This window comes from Nematolebias whitei, chromosome 11, assembly GCF_014905685.2.
Source record: "Nematolebias whitei isolate Nwh7 chromosome 11, NemWhi1, whole genome shotgun sequence".
Taxonomy (NCBI): Eukaryota; Metazoa; Chordata; class Actinopteri; order Cyprinodontiformes; family Rivulidae; genus Nematolebias; species Nematolebias whitei.
In genome coordinates this window covers 25,649,531-25,674,702 of record NC_056508.1, presented here as the reverse complement: position 1 = coordinate 25,674,702, position 25,172 = coordinate 25,649,531, and the positions used below count along the sequence as shown (strand labels likewise).

General features: G+C 39.0%; 1 protein-coding gene across 1 annotated transcript in view; it reads right to left on the bottom strand.

Annotated features, from left to right (window-relative positions):
- The window catches only part of dock3 (dedicator of cytokinesis 3), a 69,249-nt gene extending 44,402 nt beyond the window's left edge, over nt 1-24,847 (bottom strand). The window contains 8 exon segments of the mRNA XM_037684461.1: nt 1,308-1,456; nt 2,994-3,090; nt 7,761-7,816; nt 13,519-13,559; nt 16,651-16,734; nt 19,056-19,080; nt 24,397-24,612; nt 24,839-24,847. Coding sequence (XP_037540389.1) covers nt 1,308-1,456; nt 2,994-3,090; nt 7,761-7,816; nt 13,519-13,559; nt 16,651-16,734; nt 19,056-19,080; nt 24,397-24,612; nt 24,839-24,847 — 677 coding nt within the window.
- Nucleotides 24,848-25,172: the final 325 nt, after the last annotated feature.

Genomic DNA, 25,172 nt, shown 5'->3' with positions numbered 1-25,172 from the left:
TATTTTACAGACTATAAGTCGCTCCATGGTATAGGTTGCATGAGTCAAAAAATGCCTCATGAGGAGGAAAAAACAATATATAAGTCGCAGGACTGACCAAACTATGAAAAAAAGTGTGACTTATAGTCAAGAAAATATGATATATATATATATTTTTTTTTTTTTTTCAATCACGTAGGTGTTTAACAACCCATTAAAATACACAAAATTGCAGGAAATCACATCTTCTTTATTCAAAATGTTCTGGGGGAGGACCCCAAGACCCTCCCACACCACCCACTATTTACATTACAGCATCAATCGGTTTTTAAATTAAGTTTTGTTACTTGGTTTGACTACTGCTGTTCTGATTCTGTTTAGTTTTATTTAAAAAGTTTTATGTAATAATTTGAAGAAGTGGCGATACATTTATGTTCAATAAGTAAAACAGGAAAGTTTTAAAGTGGTTTATGAAACTGTTAATTTTCTCAAAACTGTAATTTTTGGAATTTGAAACTAAATATGTTGTAAATTGTGTATCTTGAATGAAAAATACCCATGTTTAAAAGTATAAAAATTGTGTCAACACTATAAAAAAACAGGTTTTAAGTATTTAGGTTACACACATATTTCCATTGCATTAAAGAGACAAACTGAAGAAAATGTTTTAATAAACATGAGGGGGTCCCTGAAACTTTTTCTCCCCTGTAAGGGGTCCCTGAACCCACAAAGTTTGAGAACCCCTGCTATAGAAACCTTCTAAGAAGTGCAATACCAAAATGCAGTGAGGTGTCTTGAATCACAGGTTCCTATAGCTTCAAATCAAAGGTCTCCTTTCTCTACAGGCTTCAACTATCTATTAGCTTATTGTGCTACTTTACAGACTGTGTGGTTGTATAGCTTAATCAGGCAAAAATGTTGATCAAATGAGTGGTTAAAAAAATTACATAATAGTGCTCTCAGTCATATTTCATACGACAGATCTTCTCTGTAGCTGAGCTGATATCTTTATTTCTTGTGCAGAGGGCTGGCACGTCTCAGCTGGAGTTTGAAGCTGGCAACAAGAAGATTTGAAACTTCCTCCAGGCAGTTTTGCATTGACTGTAAGCAGCTTCAGCTTCCTGACTCACTCATCTTCTAAATGACCACAAAATGTCTTTCTTGGAGATGCTGTTGCACACACCCACTCATCCTGCGCCATAGATGTCTTTGGTGCCAAAAAAACGTCTTCTTTAGCGGCCAACAATTAGAAACAAAATATTTATTGAAGCTGTTGCCTTCACCTTTTAGCTTAGTTGACGTAATAGACTCGTTACATTGCTACTCACTCATTGCCCCAGTCGAGGCGAACGGTGATGTGCCGCTTGATCTCGCAAGTCTGGTCCTGAGAGAGGTGGCCTTGGATCAGCTGCCGGCGTAGGTCGATGAGCTCATTCATCACATGACGGAGCTTGTGGAACAGATCCACCTTGTGTTTCTAAGTAGCCAAAAAGACTCAGCTGATATATGCGAGCTTCTTTCACCATCAGTGTTTATGTTAATGTATACGTCAAATTATCAACCACAATATTAAAACCACAAACAAAATTAAGTCCAGTGGGTTTGCCACACTTTGACTTGAACATCCCACCTAAATATTAATCAAAGCCACATTATTTCTGGCATCAGTAGAAATGAAAGCCTATAATCTAGCTATGTCGTTTATTCAGGTCAAGCATCTGATCAAGACCAAATATTGTTCATATTAAGATGCTTTTTGAACCCTCTGCCAGGCTAGCAAGTTATAGATCTCCATGCGTTGCAGCAGATTTACATTCTGTTAAAGTAAGCATTTAACTAACAAGTCTGTTTTGAGCTCCTCATAATAATAAATGCCATTGCTGTCTTTTATAAACCAAGGATAATACTTCCAAATTAATCCTGTTTTTCCTAATGGTATGACAAGCCCACATTAAGCGCCCAGGTTTGTTTACATAAATGCAAAAATTAAACCCACCACAATGGACATGCAGGTTTAATGAGGATAAACACTGCATGTTCTAAAAGCCTGGTAGCTGCTAAAAAACAAAGAGTTTTGTCAGGACTGATGAGTCCTTTTGGACCTCGTTTCAGCGGGTCTAATTATGCACACTGCAACAAATGCACGGCAACGCTTTGGCCGTTGCTCCCTGAAGTAATACCATGAAAATCTAACAGGCAACAGTAAAGTGAAACATATAAATACACAATAAATGCTGCATCCTATTATTATGGATGCTACTGTGGCAACACGGCCCACTCTACACAGTGGGGGGGGGGGGGGGGGGGGGGGTGATGAGGACAAAACCAGCACTGTTAAATCAAGGCTTCACATTAGTCAAGCCTCAGTGGAAGTTACATCATCACACCAATGCCTGCAGCTGCTTATAGTTGCTCAGAGCTTGAGCAGTCCTCAGTGAAAGGTTATGTAAAAACTGCAACATTTAGCCACTTAGCTCCAACCTCCAAACCCCACCAACCACGTCTGCCGGCCCCCTCGAAGACTTAGCGGGATTAAAGACGCTTTAAATTTTCACTACTGTAATGACTTTTTCCCGGCAAGTAAAGGCTGACTCAAGATGGTGGGTCTTAAGGCGATGCTGAAGCTACGCCAAGATGAGTCAACGGATGAATGACACAACGACGCTACAGTAGGCCATTATGTGCGTCCAGCCACCATTTCTGGTCCTAGTTCGATACTGCAGCATAGAAGAATACACTGTGAGAGTCAGAAGAGAAGTTTCACTGAAGGTTTGGCTCTTACTTCAGATGAATCATGTTTCTTAAGAGCCAAACTTGTTTATACAAGGTGTTGAATTATGTGCAAAAAGAAAAGGCCTCACAAAAGCCTCTTCCAGCAAATGAAACAACAATGGGTGCAATTTCTTCACAAACACGGCCGTTCTTTCAGCTCCTTGGGATTTTTCTGCAACGTTATATCCACCCTCACATTTATTGCTCTGTGTTTTGTTTTGAACAAAATGAGAAGCACCGACCACATAGAGCTGCTTCCACAGGACGCCCCATTCCTGCAATGTGGAGGTGGTCTCTGTGATGATAGGGTCCTCCAGAGGCACCACGGTCTCACACAGCCTAGAGTGGGGAAAAAGAACAAATCTGGGATCAATACTCAGAGAATGGTTGATAATATAAAGAAACATTAAAGCCAATCAACAGAGCTACAGCACGATATACATGCTTCGTCCATGTTTGAAAAGAATTAAAGGACTACGAATACTGAAGAATAATGTGCGTCTTTTTTGACAGAATAATAACAATAAGAATACTAACGCTGTGCTGAATGATTAAACATGGCTTCTTTATTTTGACTGTATTAAAGTGAATACAGGAAGTGGTTTTAATAGTACAGTTACCAGAATCTGAAGCTGAAATTCTGATCATTTTTGTGACATTTCACATTTATCTTCTAACTCAGTTTACAGGTAAATGATGAAGGATGAGTTCTATCGGCTTATGTTTTGATATATAGATTATTTGTTTTTCCCTGCTGTACATAAGAAATACATAAAAATTAAATAATAAAGCCAATGCAGAAATGCCTTTGGAAAAAATGGGCTTTTATTCAAAACGTCTATAGGTCTAACAGTCCCCTTGAAAGCAAACATTTTTATCATTAATTCAAAACTCCTCACAGGTCTTTAAAGAGCCATTAGATAGACTTGCTCTTTGGCATCACTGTCAGCTACTACCGCACCAATTTTTGTTTAAACAGCTACAAAACTGACTCAATGAAAGCTAATTTTGAGTTTGCTAGGTTCAGTTAGCTGTGGCAGCCATCTTGAATTATATTAACTTCAGAAGTAAACCAGCTGTAAATGCACATCCAGTGACTTCATTCAGAGCGTTTCATTAAAACCCAACTGCTGATTCATGAGATATTTTGCTAACAGACAGATGCAGTTGACTACAACAATTAATGCCAAAATTGTAAGTCTTTTAAGGGTGTGTTTTGATTTAGAAAGTTTTGTTTCAGTTAAAGTGGCTAAAAAATGCTAAAATTGATGTTCAACAAACAAAGAGTGATTTATTATGATGTCCATAATACTCTTTGGTAAGTACTGAATGTATTTGCAGAGTGAATTCAGACAAACAGCTGAATAAGTACTTTCTATTGTAAAACATAATAAAGATTTTAAAATGATGAAGCAAAATACAGAAAAAGAGATAGATAAATTGAGGGGCAGTTTGTAGGCTGAGTTTATCTCATTTTATTATTCTTAATATGCCAAAATTCATCCTTATTAGAGGACTATCCGTTCTACTTCCTGGTTCATGGCTGCCAAGACCATACAAGATAATATACATGAACCGTTCAAGTAATCTACCCAACAATCAAACACCTGCCTGTAACAAAAACACACAAATGCTTCAAGAAACCATCTAAAGAGCAAATGTGTTGCCCAGTTGGTGGAGCACCCTGTAAAACTGGACCACACATCCTTCCTGCGCGTCCACTCTCTCTCAAACATAAAGGCAAAGGTTAGATCTCTTGTGGTGCTTTGCACTTTGCTCGCAAAGCTCTTGAATGTGCTGCAGAGAATCCAATGTAAGACTGTATACTGTATGTGGAACAAGGCACTCCGTCTGTAACAGAGCGAGGGTGGGTGATCGTCCGAGGCACGCTTGCTTTGGGAGAGCAACATAGACGCGGTAGGTTTGTCACCTCATTAACTCCATGACACAACAAAGCAGATTTCCTAAAGTGCATCTCCCCCAGCGAGGAAGTTTAATAACGTCGGTCTGAAAGCTCACACTTTTAATTGTTTCAGAGAAAAGTCCTGCTTCGTGGTTTGCTCAGCTGAAGGACTTTGATCTAACTTCCACCTCGTCTGAACTTCAAGTTCACATTGAGCCACGGATCTTACAGTCAGCAGCTGCATTAGGCTGATGAAGAGCTGCGCCGGTCGTTGTATTCACTTTTAGTCGGGCCTGTGCAGTCATGATCAGAAGACTGCAGGGTGTGCATGCACACCAGCAGCTGTCGGTGGTAATCCTGTTAAAATTAGACAGCTAATGAGAGAGGGATACACACCCTCTGACACTGATAAGTTGATGCTGCAATGCACAACACGTATATAAAGCTGTGATTCTGAAGATTAAAAAACTACATAACCTCCCATCATCTGACAATAGTTCTAAATATTAAAGACCTAGCAGTCGTTGTAGGAATGCTTATCTCCTGCCACCTTTCATGCCAAAGAATAAAACAAAGATCTTTCTGTTCTGTAAAATCTTAAATATTTCAAACAGTCTGTTATTACTTGGAGCTTGTGTTCAGGATGACTTTCAGCTACTATGACAGGCAAATACATGATCGCCCGCCTCTCCTAACAGCATGCAATAACAAATCTGAAAAGGGTGAGACTGTAGAGTAAAACTGCTGCAGATGTTGTAAACAACAGGTTATCAACAATATAAACTGCATTCCTGGACAAACAAAATGTTAATTGAATTGAGTTGTTCAATTGTTTGTTTGTTTGTTTGTTTTTGCTTTTACGTTTTAAAACTGATGTATTTTAAAGGGGAAAAAAAAAACATTTCTAAAGCTGAACCAGATGCATCCATCTACCTATAAATTCAATTTGCAATTTGCAAAATGAAAAAAGTTCTATAAAAATAGCAAAGTTTTAGTCTCGCAAGTGGAAAAAAAAATCCTGCAGATCTTTTTTTTTCTTAGAAGTAGTAGTCCTAGATTATGTTAATATAACCAGTGATATGAAAGGGAAGCTTTATTCAGCTTCATTCTCTAAGTCACTCAGTGCAATTAAAAAAAAAAAAATCTCCAAGTCTGAAAATTGGCAACCTGAGATCACTGTTAAACGTCCAACTTTACCATACGTGCACATGCAAAAATAACTCAGACGAAGATTATTTGTTCATCAGTGTCTGTGACAGTAATATTCTCTGGATTGTGGCAGCTGTCCTGCTATGCATACTTTATTTATTATCAAAACACAATATATTTTATGCATAAAATGCTTCATTTTGAGCAGTAACTCAAAATTGTGACATAACAATTTTTTTTTCTTTGCTCTTTGGCTCTGAAAAAAACATTACTGACTCATCCAGATTGAAAAATAAAGAATCTGGTTGCTGCAGACCAAAGTAAATGACTCTGTTTTCCCGTTCTACCTCAGGTCTGCCTCCATGTTCTTGTATACTGAACCTAATAAAAACAAAAGAAGTCTAACACTAACAGCAAAGTTGTCATCAGTATAAAGAAGCAGCCGTCATTATATCAACCCAGTCTTCTGAGGAGTTTTGTTCTTTTTCAGTGCAAATAGATCAGCAATGGTTAATGAGAACTGGTTCACCAGCTGTAGACAACTCAGTGACTGAATCAGTCAAAGACACATTAATAAATAAGAGAACTATAGGCATTTCACAGAATATGACAACAATGCTATTAGCAAAATGAACATGTTAGCATACTTATTTTAAAAAGACATTCTGTACTTTTGCTAACTTTCACTTTATTTTCTTAAAACAAAAGAGACCCACACATTTTAAAGTCTTCCAAGTGCAGCATTCATGTCATTTACCATTTTTTAAGTATAATATGTCTATTAAAATGGCAACACATGAACTAACACCATGGTACCATGAGGAGCTGCAGACATTTCTGTGCTTGATGACAGCATTCAGAGTGAGTTAGACCTACTGGACTCAGTTTACAGGTTCTGACCAGCAGAGGGAAGCTGGCCTGGACTCAGTCTCTGTAATTTTGGAAATCTAGGCAGAGGATTGGAAATGTTTTGTGACTTTATTTCCTGTTGCTTTGGTGCATTTGCCTTGGATAGAACATTTTGGGCAGCCACCTGTGACGAGCCTGCTCACATCGAAGCAATATTCAAGTGATTTGGAAAACCACCGTGTCGACCCGAGCGGAGTCAAAGCAACTCTTGGTGAGACTGGACAATGGAAAAATGCTTAAAACAACATTAAGAAATAAAGAAGGTTATGAATGGCTATATTTTTTCATTTTTCATTTACCCTTTATTTATCCAGGTAGTCTCATTGAGCCACGAGAACTCATTTTCAAGAGAGACCTGTTTGGGGAGCAGATGGGGGTTAAGGGCCTTGCTCAGGGGCCCAGAGTGGGGCAAATGAGGGTGGAGGGAGGTGTGGGTGTTTTCACCTTTTCCACCCACATTTTGATGTTGACGGTACCGGGAGGTGAACCTGCGACTTTCTGATCACAAACCCATCTTCTAACCTCTGCGCCACCACTCCCCCAATGAATGGCTATAACTTTGGTTTCAATTCATTTCAATTTAAACAAGCAGCTATTTTCAGGAAACTTTACAAAAAGAATTACAGCAGTCACAAGTAAGCAATCACCTCACCTGGTACCAGGGGGAATGAAAAGTTGCCTTTTAGAAGTGGGACTGGGGTTTGATGAGATTAGTTGAACAGCAAAACATCCGACAGCTGTCAACACTTTTTAGAATTTTTTTTTTCTTAACTCTAACTTGCGAGATGCAAAAACATCTTCTGTTCCGTGTTATTTCCATTCCAAGCAGGTCAAAAGAAATATGAAAATGGAATCCATGAAATACTTTCTATGCCACTAGCTGCAGCAGAAGCCCACAGCATGATCAACCCACCCTCGTGCTCAACAGTTAGAGAGTTTTTGTTTTTCTTTTTGAAGCACACAGACATCAGTCATTTAAATCTGCAGAATTACTATTTAGATTTTGTCCTTGCATTTTCAGTGCACACGTTGAAATGAAGCAGCTTACCCTCTGTTTGTCACTGTGGATTTCTTCAAGTGGATATAGTTGACTGGGAAAATCCCCTGCAGAGGGACGAAAGAGCAGAGACAGAGAGTGACATTACATTCATCCTCCTGCACCACATCACCAAAAACATAAACTCAGCGTGACAGAAAATATGCTGAAAGAATACAAATGTCCTCATGTGCGTGTGTGTCTACATTTCTTCTGCATATGTAAAGCACATGAGAAAAAAAAAAGCATGCTGGTTTCATAAATGTCAGAAACAGGAGGCAGAGCAGACAGTAGTTTGGCTCTCCTGCGATGATAACGGCCTGAGACCGAGCAGTACCAGCTGTTCTCTCGCAGTTCATCTTTTTTAATCCGAATGTGCCAAATGCAAAGAAATGGCCAAAGTGAGCACGACTGATTCTCCCAGCACTGAAAGAGTATGGGGGCGAAGGAATGTGGGCAGAGTACATAACAAAATGGAGGGGTGTTGGTAAGAACTGTAAATAGCTGATGAGAGTAGAGGACAGCATGTGGCTGCTAACACCTACATTTTACCAAAGACTCAACAGCGTTTATGCTTTCTTTAAAAGAACCGGCTGCATCACAAAACACTTCAACTGCTGACATTTCAGCAGGTGTATTTTATTCTGGGCACAACTTTATATAGGATGTATCTAAATCCATTTAAATAGGTTGGAAAACTGTAGTCACTGACATACAGTATATCAAATAATGCTGTCAGCAGCGATGGTTGTGTGTTTTTGTTGATGAGTTACTATAAATTTGCATGAAAATACTCATTGTATTCCTTCATCCTGCTTTACCTCTGATTAAAATTAGGACAGCACTAAAAGAAGCTGTTGCTGCAGCTGTCGCAAAATAAATAATGTCTAAAGTGATGTTTTTTTCCTCTTTTAAACATGTTGTTTTTACAGTTTTAAGAATAAAACATGCTCCATTCGCAAGGTGATGGAATATTTAGCTAGAAACCACCAGAGGTAGCATTAGAAATGGTAGAGGAGCACGGACCACAATTTATTTGAAAGTAATTTGCATTCAGTTTAACAGATAAAACACTGTTTTTGTTTTGTTCACATTTATTTAACAACCATAAAGTTTACTAAAATAGCCTTGCAGAGTTCAGATACCTGTTGTGTTTGCAGCTGCATGAACAACCAGACCAAACTAAATCAGTGGCCACAACAACAGAGTTTTGAACCTAAAACAAAAACAGTGTTCCTGTGAAAATCGGTTTAGTTTCCATCTCCTATCTACAGATGAGGAATTAAGAAGAATGTGGCTGAAACATCTGAACTTGAAGAGACCACCCAAAACACTGTTTGTGTGCTCATTTCACTTTGTTGACAAACGGCCGAAAGAGGAAAACCTGCATCCTACTTTGTGTCTGGACTACAATAAACCACCGGAGAAGAGACGCCGGATCCTCAGAAGGATTGAAAACAGTGACAAGAATATCAGGTATGATTTCAAGAGTATGAAGAGCACAGTTTTATAGTATTTGTTCATGTTCAGTATGATTTTCTCTGCAATTAACCCAGGCTCAGTGATGGAGGACTTTAAGTCTTTGGCTGGGCTCTATGTCTGATTTAAGGTGAATAAGATTATGTCTCTCCTCTTGTAATAAAACACGACCAATCTTATTACTGTGTAGATACTGATACACCTCAAAGCTTTTCAGGTTGTTCATCGCTTCACGGTCAGAAGAACTGAGTCAATGAAGTAGCTAAATATACTAGTAGATGTAATCTGAGGCCACTTCTTCAGGTCGTCTTCGATCCCTCGTCCTCAGTAGGCAGTGGTATGACTATTCAATTCAATTCAAATCAAATCAAAAATACTTTATTCATCCCAAAGGAAATTAAATGTTCTAACTCATCATCCTGGATTCATTAAAGGATTCATTCTGTTGTTGTATGACGGTCTGATGAAGAGGGTGCTCACGGTTGTCTATAATGTTCTTCATTTTATGAAGAATCCTTCTTTGTACAATCATCTCCAAATATTCTAGAGTAGTCCCCAAAACTTAGCCAGCCTTCTTTGTGAGCTTGTTGATCTTTATTAAGTCACTTGCTCTGGTGTATATTGTCCTGTTTGAGCTCTGACAGGTGGTGTTCCTACATGTTTAAATTAAATCCACAATGCTTGAAAAAACTACATTAGCTCATACTGTTCGCACATAAACAAATACCGATTCTGGTCTGCGCCGGAAGTCGCACCTATAATTCACACAAGGCATCATGGGGGCTAGGAATGAGGTGGATATGTATTGTGAATCCATGTACTTTCAAAAAAGGTTGGATTGAATACAGGTGCTGGTCATAAAATTAGAATATCATGAAAAAGTTGATTTATTTCAGTAATCCCATTCATAAATTGAAACTTGTATATTATATTTATTCATTACACACATACTGATATATTTCAAATGTTTATTTCTTTTAAGGTTGGATTGATTATAACCGACAACTAATGAAAACCCCAAATTCAGTATCTCAGAAAATTAGAATATTGTGAAAACGTTCAATATTGAAGACACCTAGTGCCACACTCTAATCAGCTAATTAACTCAAAACACTTGCAAAGGCCTTTAAATGGTCTCTCAGTCTAGCTCTGTATGCTACACAATCATGGGGAAGACTGCTGACTTGAAATTTGTCCAAAATACGACCATTAACACCTTGTGTAAGGAGGGCAAGACACAAAAGGTCATTGCTAAAGAGGCTGGCTGTTCACAGAGCTCTGTGTCCAAGCACATTAATAGAGAGGTGAAGGGAAGGAAATGATGTGGTAGGAAAAAAGTGTACAAGCAATAGGGATAACCACACCCTGAAGAGGTTGGTGAAACAAAATTCATTCCAAAATGCAGGGGAGATTCACAAAGAGTGGACTGCAGCTGGAGTCAGTGCTTCAAGAACCACCATGCACAGACGTATGCAAGACATGGGTTTCAGAGTTCCGTTGGTTGGTTCCGTTAGTTCTTCTGGTTCTGATGGAGTTCGGCTGGAGTTCCTAGGAGTTCTTCTGAGTTTTCTCAGACTCAGTCTGCTGAGTCTAGTTGGGATTATGGAGCCTTCCACATCTGAGTGGAACCTCTGACGGACTCACAGCTCGCTGTGAGTTCACCCGGGAGATGAGCTTGTTGTTGAACGGAGTGCCGTCACTACTTCGGACAATTCTCAGCCATCCTAAGGAGACGCTGAAAGGTAGCGCTGAAATGGAACTCCGTACCGGAGCTGACCTATCTTCTGCAAAGGTAACGAGTCGCTTCACTACCTAGTGTACCAGGGCTGAGCTGGGGTCGGATGAAGGGTGCCATTCCTCATCAACACACTTTCCTCGTCCATCTTTTCTCTCCGTTTAAACTCCTTCATTTCCCATCTTTAAACTTCTATCTTGCCAGTAATTAATCCAGATATCTTCAGAAATGTCTGTTGTTTTTATTAAGTAAAACATGCCAAGTTTTAGTAATCAGAGCCGATCAGTATAATCAAGTGTACAATGTTTTGATGTTAAATTTTGATTCTGTTAATAAATGACCACATTTATTTTGATGGGTCAAAGAAAATTAACGTCTCATGTCACTGATTAAACCATCGACAACACAGTACCTCTGTCACATATCTGTCAAGTAGCTCGAAAAAGTGAGAACCACGTATGCAAGACATGGGTTTCAGCTTGTGTCAAGCCACTCTTGAACAAGAGACAGTGTCAGAAGCGTCTCATCTGGGCCAAAGACAAAAAGGACTGGACTGCTGCTGAGTGGTCCAAAGTTATGTTCTCTGATGAAAGTAAATTTTGCATTTCCTTAGGAAAACAAGGTCCCAGAGTTTGGAGGAAGAGAGGAGAGGCACAGAATCCACGTTGCTTGAGGTCCAGTGTCAAGTTTCCACAGTCAGTGATGGTTTGGGGCGCCATGCCATCTGCTGGTGTTGGTCCACTATGTTTTCTGAGATACAAGGTCGACACAGCCATCTACAAGGAAGTTTTAGAGCACTTCATGCGTCCTGCTGCTGACCAACAATTCAGAAGAGCTGAAGGCCACTCAGAGCAAGCTGGGCTCTGATAACACTTGAGCAGTGCCACAGACTGATCAACACCATGCCACACTGCATTGCTGCAGTAATCCAGGCAAAAGGAGCCCCAACTAAGTCTTGAGTGTTGTACATGCTCATACTTTTCTGTTGGCCGACATTTCTAAAAACTCTTTTTTTATTCGTCTTAAGTAATGTTCTAATTTTCTGAGATACTGAATTTGGGGTTTTCATTAGTTGTCAGTTATAATCATCAACATTAAAAGAAATAAACTTTTGAAAAATATCAGTCAGTGTATAATGAATGAATGTAATATAGGAGTTTCACTTTTTGAATGGAATTACTGAAATAAATCAAATTTTTCATGATATTCTAGTTTTATGACCAGCACCTGTGTGTATTGGAAACTTTACTTGCAATTCATCAAAAAACTATTCTGGTGTTTGTTGTGTTTATGATAGAGGCTGAAAATGCTGTTGGTCAACCGTTTCATAAAGCCCTACAACAGATCCAGCTACAGTGAAGACCTTTGGTTCTATTTTACATTAATTTATTAACATGCAGTACCTGCTAATGAATACGTACAAACAGCCATCTGTCACTCTGCAGTCACAAAACTTTGTAAACAAGTAAATAAATGAGAATAATGGTCACCTAAAGTCTAGTGAAGATTCTCAGTCATCCAGGACATGGTAAATCCAAAATAGGTTAAAAAGAACAAAAAAAACCTGGACTTTATCAAATCAAAAGCTGTCTGGACTGTGTGGCGTTTAATATAACTGCATGAGAGGCCTTGTTGTGTACTTAGATTCACATGTAGATGAGTCTAAATCCACTTTCCCCTCACAATGGAGATCTATATGGTTACCAAAAACAAAACAAAAAAGAGTGCCTTAAATATGTGTTGCACAAGAGAAAAAAATACTTTATTATATCTTCTGGTAACTGCCATGATAAATAAAAAGTTTGTTTTGTTTTGTGTTTTTTACCCAAACAGCTGTTGTTATTATTTTCTAATTAAATTGCTTTTTTAATTAGCATTTTTAAATTTTGATCAAAAAGCATTAAAAAAATAAAAAATAAATTGGTAACTAAATCCCAATTATAGAAATTTCCCATTTTATGCCCTGATTTGTGTTTAATTATTCCACCAGCCTTCTGACTTCCAGATGTTCTGTTTAAAAGGGGCTTCACTCTGAAACATTATTACCAAAGAAAATTAAAATATGTTATAGAAGAGCATCTGTAAATTAAAATCTGACAAGAGGGGCTCCTGAACCCATGACAGAATGTAACAAGAGAAGCATGTTGATTAAAATTATGCTTTCATATGAGAACATTTGGAGATTTCGTTCAAGATACTTTCTATTTTTGACAACTCAAAGCTCTGGTCATAAAGTTCACCAGACATTAGGTCTTTTTGTCTATTGGAAGTTATTTCTGGGATGCACACATTTCACATATTTTCAAATTAATTTTACTGAAGACAGCAAATGTAGAGATAATGACATTTTACTTAATATATTTTAAGGTTAGCTTTAAAATCTTACATTTATTTCAATAACAGCTCATGAAAAATGCTGATTTTGAAAAGTACAGATACACCAATACAACTAATTTGTTTTTGACAACTGGATTTGGGGTAGAAAAGTTTTGCTTCTTAGTTTCAAAACATAAACACAGTATTCATGATATCAAAAGCATTTGGTGTTATAATTACCTTAACAGATGGTTTCTTGGTGGAAAAGCCTCGGTACCAGCCTGAGAAAAGAGAAGAGACCATGAGTGAAAATCTCCCTCCCAAAGAGACAACACACTGTTAGCGGTTAGCTCTCCTTTGGCTATGTTGTATAATGTACAGAACTTTTGTTTTAAGGTTGTATCTAGTTACTTTTTTACAAGTTGTGTAAAATACCATATATGTCTTAATGTTTTTTTATAGTTAAAATATTGTTTGTATAAGCAAACCATGATTATTTAGATCAGATACTCATTAGCTTTGATTAGCCTAGCCTAGCTTGTAGCAGGTCTGTCAAATAAAATAAATAAATGCAAACTATAGTTATAACTAAAGCTCAGACATCATTTGGTTAGCTAGAATTAGCTAGCAGTTATTTGATGTGTAACACAGAGCTGGTGTTTTTGAAAAGGCTTTACTGGTTACTTTTTTACCTTAAGAATCCAGCTCCCTTGAACTTTAAACTTGTGCAAAGAGAATAGATTCAGTGCACAGAAGGAGAGTGCAGCTGAAAATGCTGGAAACTAAGTGGATGTAAAGCATCAGGGTCAATGATCAGTTACAGTGTTTAGATTTATGCTGTTTATTGGATTTTTTGAGGGACACAATGTGATTTCTCAAGCTCTAGTCCAAGTTCTTTTTCAAAAGAACCGCACGGTGCTTTTCACTCACACGTTACTTTGGGTGCTTTTACTTAGCTTGGCTTGATCTGCTTCATCTTTTAGTGCACATCACTACAGCCTGTTCGCAGATGCAGAGATATGAGACACACAGCTTCCCTGTTTTTATTTTATTTAACCATTATTTATGCAGGTAGTCTCACTGAGTCAGAAGGACTCGTTTTGAGAGAGACCTGTTTTAGACAGACAACATAGACACAAAGAATATATTTGCTTAGATTTTTTAAGGACCTTATCAAATGATTAAAATCTCTTAAAGAAATCAAAGTGGACAGCTTCAGATCTTGTTGCAAGGTGTTCCAGATTACAGTAAGAAAACGTCTTTTCACCAAGTTCAGTCTGTATTGAGGGAACGCTGCAGGTAATAATATCCTGAGAGTGCACGCTGTAGCTGCACTGATGATGTGACATGTGGGAGATAAAAGAAGGCACCAGATCAAGTAGTGATTTATAGATGGAGATGAACCAGTGTGTAGATAATGATGACCAACTGATCAAGGAATACAGGGTGCAGTGATGGGTACGGTAGTTACAGCCAGTTATGAATCTTAGCGTGCCATGGTAGACAGCATCCATCATCTGCAAGGAGCAGGCAGAGGCATCCATGTAAATAATGTCACCATAATCCATAGATGGTAGGAAAGTGGTTAGTCTGTTCCTGGTTTGTTTTGGCTTGTTTTATTTACAGTGATTTAGCAGATATTTCTAAAGCAACTTTCAAGTGAAAGGAATAAGAGAGGAGTGGAGTTGGAATTGCACTGAATAAATTTGCAGCAAGCTTAAATGTGTTGGGGATGTCCTCCTGAATGCTTCAGAGTTCACCTCTGGTCGGTAGAAGGGAAAAAAATATTTATTTGTACATTTATACTCACGGTTCAGAATAGAGCTGTCATTTCCAACCCGAACCTGAAACCCAGCCTGGTCCGACCCAGATTAGGACCGGTCCATTATAATGTGATTAATGGGTGGGCCTGGTCGGTGTCAGGCTTTTAGTTAGGTCAGGATCAGCTGCGATCCAATTATATAATAACATGGCCTGCCATACATCCACCAGCCGCAGGTGGCCATTTCCCCGCAAGCTGACCGTCCTTGAAAGAGGTAAAAAGTCCAGTTAAGCTTCAGATGGGACTGTACTGCCAGGCAGCGATCCATCGCCCAAATGGACGTTCATTCAGCCGCTGCACTCTGGACGTGTGCGGCCGACGACCCAAACAGATGAGATCTCAAAGCAGACACGTGTGTCAGAGATGTCCGTGTGTCTCAGTAATTCAGAAGAACGCAGTCAGAAACAAGGTTTAAATGCTTTTTTACGACCATGAAAGTACAAACACCTCTCAGCTTCAAATCTTATGCACCGTTTATTCAGCTGCGCGTCCCCGACTGTTAATAACTAATTATAAATGTTGTGGGTATTTTTCCAGGTCTGAACCTGTAATTACTGTTAATTTGTCTGGTTGGTTGTGGTTCAGAAATTATGACTGTGGGCTGGGGCCGGGTCGGATCTGATGTTTTGGGCCCGAATGCAACTCTAGCTCAGAAACATACACACAAGTTATTTAGTCAAGCACAAAAGTGATCTCCAAACTTTGTCAGAAAGTGTGTTCATGACTTTACTGACTTCACTAATTCACCAGTTGGTATAAACACAGGTAATGATGATCTCTGACCAGTCTGGAATTCGTGATGTTTCCAAGTCATATTAATGTGTCTACTTGCTTGGAACCTCAGTTAAAGTAGATAAGGTAGAACCAAAAATTAAAAAAAGTATTAATATATCAGGTCTATTCAACACAACTGCTCAGTGGGCCACAGATTCTAAAAGCCAGTAGCTCATTGGCCGGACATGCAGCGATTAAAGTCATTACGGAAATAAACCAAGTATTACAATGATCTGTTACCTTTTAAATGTGTTTGTTTAATCGCATTGAATCATCAAATGTAATAAACAGAACCCAAACCCAGAAACCCCATCCCCCACATACTTAAAAAAAAAATTATGAAGTCAATGGTGGGCCGGATTCAAGTCACCCACAGGCCGGAAATGGCCCGCGGGCCACCAGTTGAATAGCCCTGTGTTACACCATACTACTTACAATTAAAAAAGCTGATCTGTTGTACAATGCAGAAGTTTAAAATTAAAAAACATAAAGGACAGCTAAAATTAACTGTTTTTAATGTTGTGTTTTGTGTAGAATAAGAAAACTACGTTTAGTGCAGTATTTATTGGTGAATTGCCATTTTCTTAATGTATTTGTGAATCTTTCTCAACAGTTTGCTGTTAACACAGATGTTGAATCTTTGGCAGAAAAGCATTTAGATAAAATACTGAGTGAACAGTAGAATTTAAACTAGTCACAGTTACAGCATCAGTCAAACATTTTGACACACAAGCCCATTTCTGTGAGCATTCGATATGGAAGGAGCGGTTTTTTACCTTCACATTTCTCCAGAATCTGTACCGTTTCCCCGATCTCCAGGACCAGCGCCTGGCATATCGGTGACCGGAAGTTGCAGGTTACTGAGAAGAAGAAAAAAAAGGTAAACAAGAAAATAAATTAATGAACAAAAATTAAATTGTTTCACATTTATATGGGGGTTCCTGTTTGACCTTGTTCAGACCTGACGCAAACATCTGTCCTGAGCAATCCCAATGAAATCAGAGCGGAAGACTCAATGTGTATAGAAAATACTTTCAATTATTCTTCTTTTCAATCAACTTCTGTAGTGGTCTGGACCCCTTTCATCCCCATTTGTTTGGTAGTGTAAACACAATCCTTCCAAGCCTCGATAAGACCTCAAACTGAACTGACGTGACTCCACACAAGTAGCAGGAATATCACTTAGACTCTCTCTGCTTAAACAAAAATTAAAGCCAACTTCAGCTGCCACTAAACAAAGAAAATTAAACAACCAGACTTGGAAATGTTCTGAAGCTACAGCTTTTATTTGGCTAAAAGCTCCAATGAGCTGTTTATCAGAATCCTTCTCAATAAAAAAGGTTTTGTCTAGATTTGAGAAATCAGAGTGGATTGGGCCCACTGTGGTATTAAATTGACCAAATGAAATACAGAGCTGGCTGTACATTCACAGTGATGATGTATAGCTTATTAAAGTTGTGTGCTAAATAACATCATAAAAATGTGATTTAAATGGCTCTGAACCACATTAAACTCCTGCATTTTAGCCAGGTGCAAACGTTCAGTCAGCTTATAATTAGGTAACAGAAGACAGATGTTAAAGATATGGACACGGGTCTTCCTCTTATCAAACAAACCCCCTCCTTGCTGTGTCTTTTTTATTTTAGCTGTACAGTACCATTTTTTTATTAAACTATTTCATGTAAACATATAAACAGTATCACACTGAAACTGTTACATAGAGCAGGGGTTCTCAATTTTTTTCAGTTCAGGGACCCCCTCATAACCCTCAGGTTTATTAAATAATCTATTCAGTTTGTCTCTTTAATGCAATGGAAATATTTATGTAACGTAAATACTTAAGACCTGTTCTTTATTAGTGTTAATACAATTTTTATACTTGTAAACATGGGGTATTTTTCATTCAAGACACACTTAATTAACAACATTTTTAATTTCAACTTCCAAACATTACAGTTTTGAAAAAATTAATTCAAAAGCCGCTTTAAAACTTTACCTATTCACATAATAAATGTATTGTCACTTCTTCAAATTATTACAGAAAAATCTACATAAAACTGAACAGAATCAGAACAGCAGTAGTCAGACCAAGTAACAGGGATTAATTTGTAAACCAGTTGATGCTGGAACATAAATAGTGGGCGGGCTGGTGCCAGTGGGGTGGTGCAGGGAGTCTGGGGATCCTCCTTCAGAAAATTTAGAATAAATTAAATGTGATTTCCTGCATTTTGGTGTATTTTAACAGGTTGTTAAATATCTACGTGGTTGTAAAAAAATTATATTTTTTTGGGCAGACCCCATGGGTCCAGGGACCTCAGTTTAAGAACCACTGAGAACAGTAAAGTAGTACTCGCTGTAACATTACTTCTTAAGTAACCCGCTTTTGTGTAATGCTTTGTTAATTAATAAAACCAAAACCCACACAAACGTCTAAGTTATCTGGACATTCTCTGTGTTTTCTCATAAATCCTGCCTGTCTTGTCATTTTGCTACATCTTTCAGTTCTTGGCCCGGCACTGAAACATCACATGACTCAAACACTCATGACATGACTGTTCTTTAGAGGGCAGATGCCACGGCGAGGCCTTGACAACTGCATCGCCTCTGGAGCTTGACTGCATCTGTGCAGCTTGGAAACATGAGCCGTGCAGCAGCCAGCGTAAGAGGCCTCTGTAAACGCAGGCGGGTTTAACAGAAATAATTTAAAAAATTAAAAAACACGGAGCTCCACCGATGATTTTAAAAACCTACAAATCAAGGCCCTTCAAGGAGAGTTTGGTGTGAATCATTATGCTAATGAACTAGCCAGGGGACCCAGTGAGGGGGTGGAGGAGAAGGAGGGGCTTGTGCTCTTCTCCGTTTGCCTGTTTGAGGGAGAGCTCAGTTCCTGTGCTCGGGTAACTATGGCAACAGATCATCCACAAACTGGAGGGCTTTCCACACTGTAACGGCTGCGGGGATCTGGACATTTTTCAAAGTAGAATGGCAAGCTTATAAATGCTGCATATCGCTCGAGTTCAAATGGGACATGTGTTAAAGGAAGAGAGGCGTATATTTCATCTTAAAGGGCATTCTTGTCACTTTTTACAGTCTGCCTCAAGCCCTTTTCACAGCCAGCACTTGAGAATCCTGTTCTTTAATGGCCTTTATTTCATTTCAATTGCAAAACCTCCAAACGCACCTGTTGAACGCTCCTCAGCCAAAAGCTACGCCAGAACAAGACGAGATTGTCGTGTTTAATAGAGCTGGGCTTGTGAGCTCATATTCTTATTGTCGTCTATTATGAAGACCTTCAAGCTGTGTTGAAACTCAGAGCTACGCAGTTTTTATTTTTCTATTTTTTCTTTAGGGTATTAACTCTAAACAGAACCAAGAATATTCATCTTTAGACTTCAACATGTTGAACGTAGGATGTTGGAAGGACTGACGGGACGGGGAGATAAAAATGTTGGCAAAGGCAAACATTTCTACTAAGCAACAGCATTTTGGTCCAGACTGTCCCTCGTTTTAGTTTAATTCAGCATCCACATGGCATCAGATGGCATCTATTTTATAACCAGGGACTGATTTATGAGGACTGATTACATGATTTTCACTATCCTCCAGTTTCTTTTCATCTCTACTCATTTATGTGAGGCTGATAGTTCAGGTAAAGGCTTGTGTCTGTTTGTTTGTCCATGTGTTAGCAAAATATCTCATGAACTAGTAGATAGGTTTTAGTAACACTCTCAGAAAGTAAATATTGGATGGACATCTACGTCTGATAAGTCAACCCATCTCATGGTTATCTAAACATAAAGGAAGTTAGTATACACAAATATTACTATAACTGTCGTTTATACAGATGTTGAGCAAAAAAGTACCGTGGTAGTAGATGAGAGTCATCAACAACACAAACTCTGAGCACTGACAGACTGAGCAAAATCTTTGTTTAAAACTTTGTCATGCAAAGAAGCAGGTGGCATTTCTTTAAAGAATGCTAGTTTTTAATAAACTGTTAATACAAAACTAACACAGTGTTTGTAATAATCCATTCATCCATCCATCCATCCATCCATTATCTTTACCCGTTTATTCCATTTTGGGTCACGGGGGTCGCCGGTGCCCATGTCCAGCAATCACTGTACGAGGGGCGGGGTACACCCTGGACAGGTCTCCAGTCCATCACAGGGCCACATGGAGACAGACGAGACAAACAACCATTCACTCTCTCACTCACACCTAGGGACAATTTAGAGTTACCAATCAGCCTAACATGCATGTTTTTGGTCTGTGGGAGGAAACCGGAGCACCCGGAGAAAACCCACGCATGCACGGAGAGAACATGCAAACTCCACCCAGAAAGGCCCCTGGACCGGGGTTTGAACCAGGGACCTGCTCGCTGAGAGGCAGCAGCTCTACCAGTTGCGCCACCGTGCTGCCCGTTTGTAATAATTATTTCCTTAATTATTAAACATGGGGGGGGGGGGGGGGGGGATTGCTTCAGGTTTAATAATTTTTTTTAATAATTTTAGCATAAAGTAAGGCAGCACGGTGGTGCAGTTGGTAGAGCTGCCACCTCTCAGGGAGCAGGTCCAGGGGCCTTTCTGTGTGGAGTTTGCATGTTCTCTCCGTGCATGTGTGGGTTTTCTTCGTGTACTCCAGTTTCCTCCCACAGTTCAAAAACATGCATGTTAGGCTGATTGGTAACTCTAAATTGTCCCTAGGTGCGAATGGTTGTTTGTCTCGTTTGTCTCTGTGTGTCCCTGTGATGGACTGGAGACCTGTCCAGGGTGTCCCCCGCCTCTCACACAGTGATTGCTGGATATGGGCACCAGTTACCCCCGCGACCCGAAAAGGAAGAACGGGTAAAGAAAATATTTGAATGGTTGGACTGATGGACAGATGGATGGATGGATGATGGTATAAAGAAAAGTAAAACATGACCTTTTTAGATTTTCTACCTGGAATATTGAGCATGCATCAGGATACGACTGTTAAACTTTGAAAGTTTGGGGCTTTGAAGAGTTGTCACACCAGAAAAGGTTTAAAAGTTGATGTGAAAGCCTGAAAATGATTTACTGATATTGTCTGAAATCTAAAAATGATTAAAAGACAAATGCTGCATTTTTGCTGCGGCATTAAAAAAATTACATGAAGTTTTTAAAATAGCTGACAAAGTATTTTTTAAACTATTAAACTTCAATTCAAAGCACCACACATTCTCTGTTTATATCATTAATATCAGTCTCAGGTACTTACTGTAACTTTTTACAGCATTAAAGCCACATTATTAAATCCAGATTTCTGCATTAGCATGAAATTAGAATGATTGTATAAAGGAATAAAATAAAAACAGGCCTTTGTAGCTGTGATTCATGGTTGTTACAAAGAAACTAGTGTTTCCTGATGATTCCTCATTTTATTTGTTTGAATGTTATTTTAGCGTAACCTTTCATTACTTTGCTGCTCTCTGTTTTATTACACAGAAACTATCAGACGTGTTTCTTTGCAACAGATTATTTGATTTCTTTGGCATTATTTTAAAACTAAACGTTTGACAAAATAAAAGAACATCCATCCATCCATTATCTTCCGCTTATTCCAAAGTCGGGTCACGGGGGCAGTAGCTTGAGCAGAGAGGTCCAGACATCTCTTTCCACATCCACCTCTTCCAGCTCCTCTGGGCAGATTCCAAGGTGTTCCCAGGCCAACCAAGAGACATAGTCTCTCCAGCGTGTTCTGGGTCTTCCCCGGGGTCTCCTCCCAATTGGACATGCCCATAGTACCTCTCTAGGGAGGCCCCCAGGGAACATCCTTACCAGATGCCCGAACCACCTCAACTGGCTCCTCTCGACGTGGAGGAGCAGCGGTTCTATGCCAAGTCTCGCCAGGATAACTGAACTTCTCACCCTATCTCTAAGGGAGAGTCCAGCTACCCAGCGGAGAAAACTCATTTCAACTGCCTCTATCCATGATCTCGTTCTTTCGGTCACTACTCAGAGTTCATGACCATAGGTGAGGGTAGGAACAGGTACAGAGAGCTTTGCCTTACAGCTCAGCTGTCTGTTCACCACAACGGACCGGTACAGAGTCCGCAATACTACAGATGCTGCACCGATCCGTCTGTCAATCTTACGCTTCTTCCCTCACTCGTGAACAAAACCCGAGATACTTGAACTCCTCCACTTGAGGCAGAAACTCACCCTCTAAAATAATAACTCATTATATTTAAAACACTGCAATTTTTAATTTTTCAAATGCTGTTTTGTCTTGGCTATTAACTAAAAATGTTTTTTTAACATTATTTTGTTAGCTTAATATTAAAAACTATCACAATCATGCCACCATATTTCTACATTTCTTTAAAAAAATAATAAAACATCACTCATGTGACCATTTTATTGCAACATAAGTTGCTTTACAATCATCAACTTTTTTCTGTTTACCACGTGGTACAAGCTTTATTATTTGTGTATTACCTTGATGTTACAAAGTTATTCCCATGTAACTACACAGTTATAACTTGGGTAATGTCATGCTATCATCAGGATCACAGGCTGATTGAACCCACAGACACAGGGAGCTCCGAAGAGAAAAAATAATATTTTAATAACAAAAACCAAAATGCTGACATGGCAGCACAAACTTGCATTAACTCAGGAGGGGAATCATGAGGAGGAACAGAACAGTGGTGTGGAAATCCAACACAATGCAGAACTGATGAGAAGTGAACCAGAGACTGGTTATATAGAGCAGAGGTGGTTGGGAAATGGAGGCACCTAAGTGATTATGAAGTGGGCACAGGTGTGCGTGGCTGACTGAGGAACAACTGAGGAGGCTGACTGAGGGTGAAAATGAGAACGGAATCACAAAAAGCAGAAAAAACACAAGAATACCAAAGAACAGAAATTTAAAAAACAACCAAAAAGGAACAAGACTAAAAGACAAACTCAAAGAACGGAATAAAACACTTAGATTTTAATACAACACAGACAACGACAGCCAATAGTGATTATTTTTACTATTACCATCCTATAACTGAGCTGTAATATAAAATGCTACATATGCTATATTGTCAAAATCTAGATTTCTGTTAGACTGAAGTGAGAATACTAATAAGATTTATTTTGGGGCTTCTTTGTTTGACACCTAGAATTACAGACCTTCAGCTGAAAATTAAAACACTTCTATGTCCAAAGTACTTCATGAAATATTGTATCAAATGTGTACAAAATACTGTTGAACTGTAAGCCAGCTCTTCCTCTGTGATGAATTTTATCAGCAGCACCACCATTCGTGGCATGTGCTAAAACCATAATATGACCAGAGCAATGAAGAGAACAGACTCGGGTTTTTTGACACACTGTAGGAAGCTTGGTGTAAAATCCTAATGAAACTGAGCGAAAGAGATTTTCCTGCATCAGCTGCAGAAAAAACATTTGAAATCACAGATTTCTACTAAAAATAAAGAGCAATACTTAACTACGTGTGTGTTGAGCCATTTCCTGAGTATCACAGGAGATGTTTTAGTAGATTTTACAGCAGTAAAGTAAACACCAACAACATGAGACAGCTCAGACAGGGAAGGAAAACTTCACTCTTTATAGAATATCAGTCTGCTGTAGCTCAGATTCATCTTCGACTTGCTTCCACTTTCCTATTTCCTGTTGCTCTGGCACACTGCTTAGCTTAAAGAAAAAACAAAATCAATCCAAATAGATCTACTTTATAAATAAACTGTATGTTTCTTTTGTACTATAGAGCCAGGAGACACTTGGATGGTGTTGGAGAGCACTGTAAATACTAACATACTGTCAGGTATTTAAAGAAACATAGATTACTGTACGCAATATGCTGAAGTTTAAAAGCAAGCCGTCTTTTAGAGTTAGAGAAGGACACGTAGTCAATTTCCTATCAGTATAATGAGCCACCAGGGAAAGAAACATGAGCTGAGGTCAAAAACTATAATGGATAAACAGTGTGCTGGATTATCAGTTTAACAGACTGAAAAACCATCAGAGAGGACATGTTTCCTTACAAAGAAGAAGTGCTAAGGCTCAAACTTTACAGTTAGTTCCAGTTTTAGAATGACAAAAAGACAAGAAACTGAATTAGATTAATAACTCAATCTTAACTTATCTCAATCCTAACTAATTGTAACTTTCTCTTATTAATATCTCAATCTTAAAGTTCTAGAATTGCACCGCTCGGGATGAGTGCATGTTGGAGTAGTTCTGTTACATTCATTCTGAGTTACTGCTCTTTCTTCTGATGTAAATCGCTTTTTTGGATGATTATTTCCTCTGATATCGGATGCTGTAAAGCTGGAAAGATTTTTACTGAAACCTTTTAACTTTAGGGCATTTGTTGTGATGCGTAACCATGGCAACAAAGTGTGTGGGGTTTTTTTTAACAATGAGGAGCAGCTGATTAACATCTCAAAAGCTCAAATACCTGAACTACAGCCTAAAATCCCAAATGAGTTGAAAAGGAGGCGCCGTGGATGGATTCTCGCCAACCTGGTGGCAGTGCTCGTGTACCTGACCACCAAGATCCTGGAGCTGGTGAGAAACTTGGCTCGTGACAACGGGAGGAATGGGATCATCCTCCAGCACCTTCAGCTGTCTGTCTGTGGCAACAAAGAACTCTTCAGACTGCTGGAAGGAGTGACCATAGGTCAGGGAGGAATTCTGCCCGGCATTCAGGCAGTCGTGCTGCCCAGGAGAACCGAGAGGCTCGCCGGATCTGACAGCAAGCTGGATCTGGGGGGACAGATCAGTATCTGTGACCAGATTCTTCAGATTTGCTGCAGGAGATCCTTCCTGCCCACAGCTATCAGCATCTAACAACTCTTGAATGAAACCAGGATGATGAGCTACGACAACAGTAAATTTCCCTTTTGGATTAATAAAGTTCTTTTGGACTGAATTTGAATTTAATTTAATTAACAGGATTCTATTCATTCATTGTGAGCGTACAGACCATGAGCATCTCTGGTATGAGTAGTCCAGTCCCGCATGGAGCCGTGTTAAAAAGTTACACAAACGTCCTTGAGCTTTATCCACTGAGTCACAAACTTCACAACAACTTGAAAGTGTGTTCAGTTGCTGAAAAAGATTACTCAATCCAAGTCTTCCTGTTACAGAGGAAGGTTTTGGAGAATCCAATGCCAGAATCATTGTCCCTGAATACTTAGATACAGTAAGATGTGCTGGATTAGATGCTGGTGTCCAAGATTAAAAAATTACTGAGAAATGTTTAGTCAAAAGAAGCTTTCAGCACGAATGAGAGAAAGTTAGGGCTAAATATGTGGAGA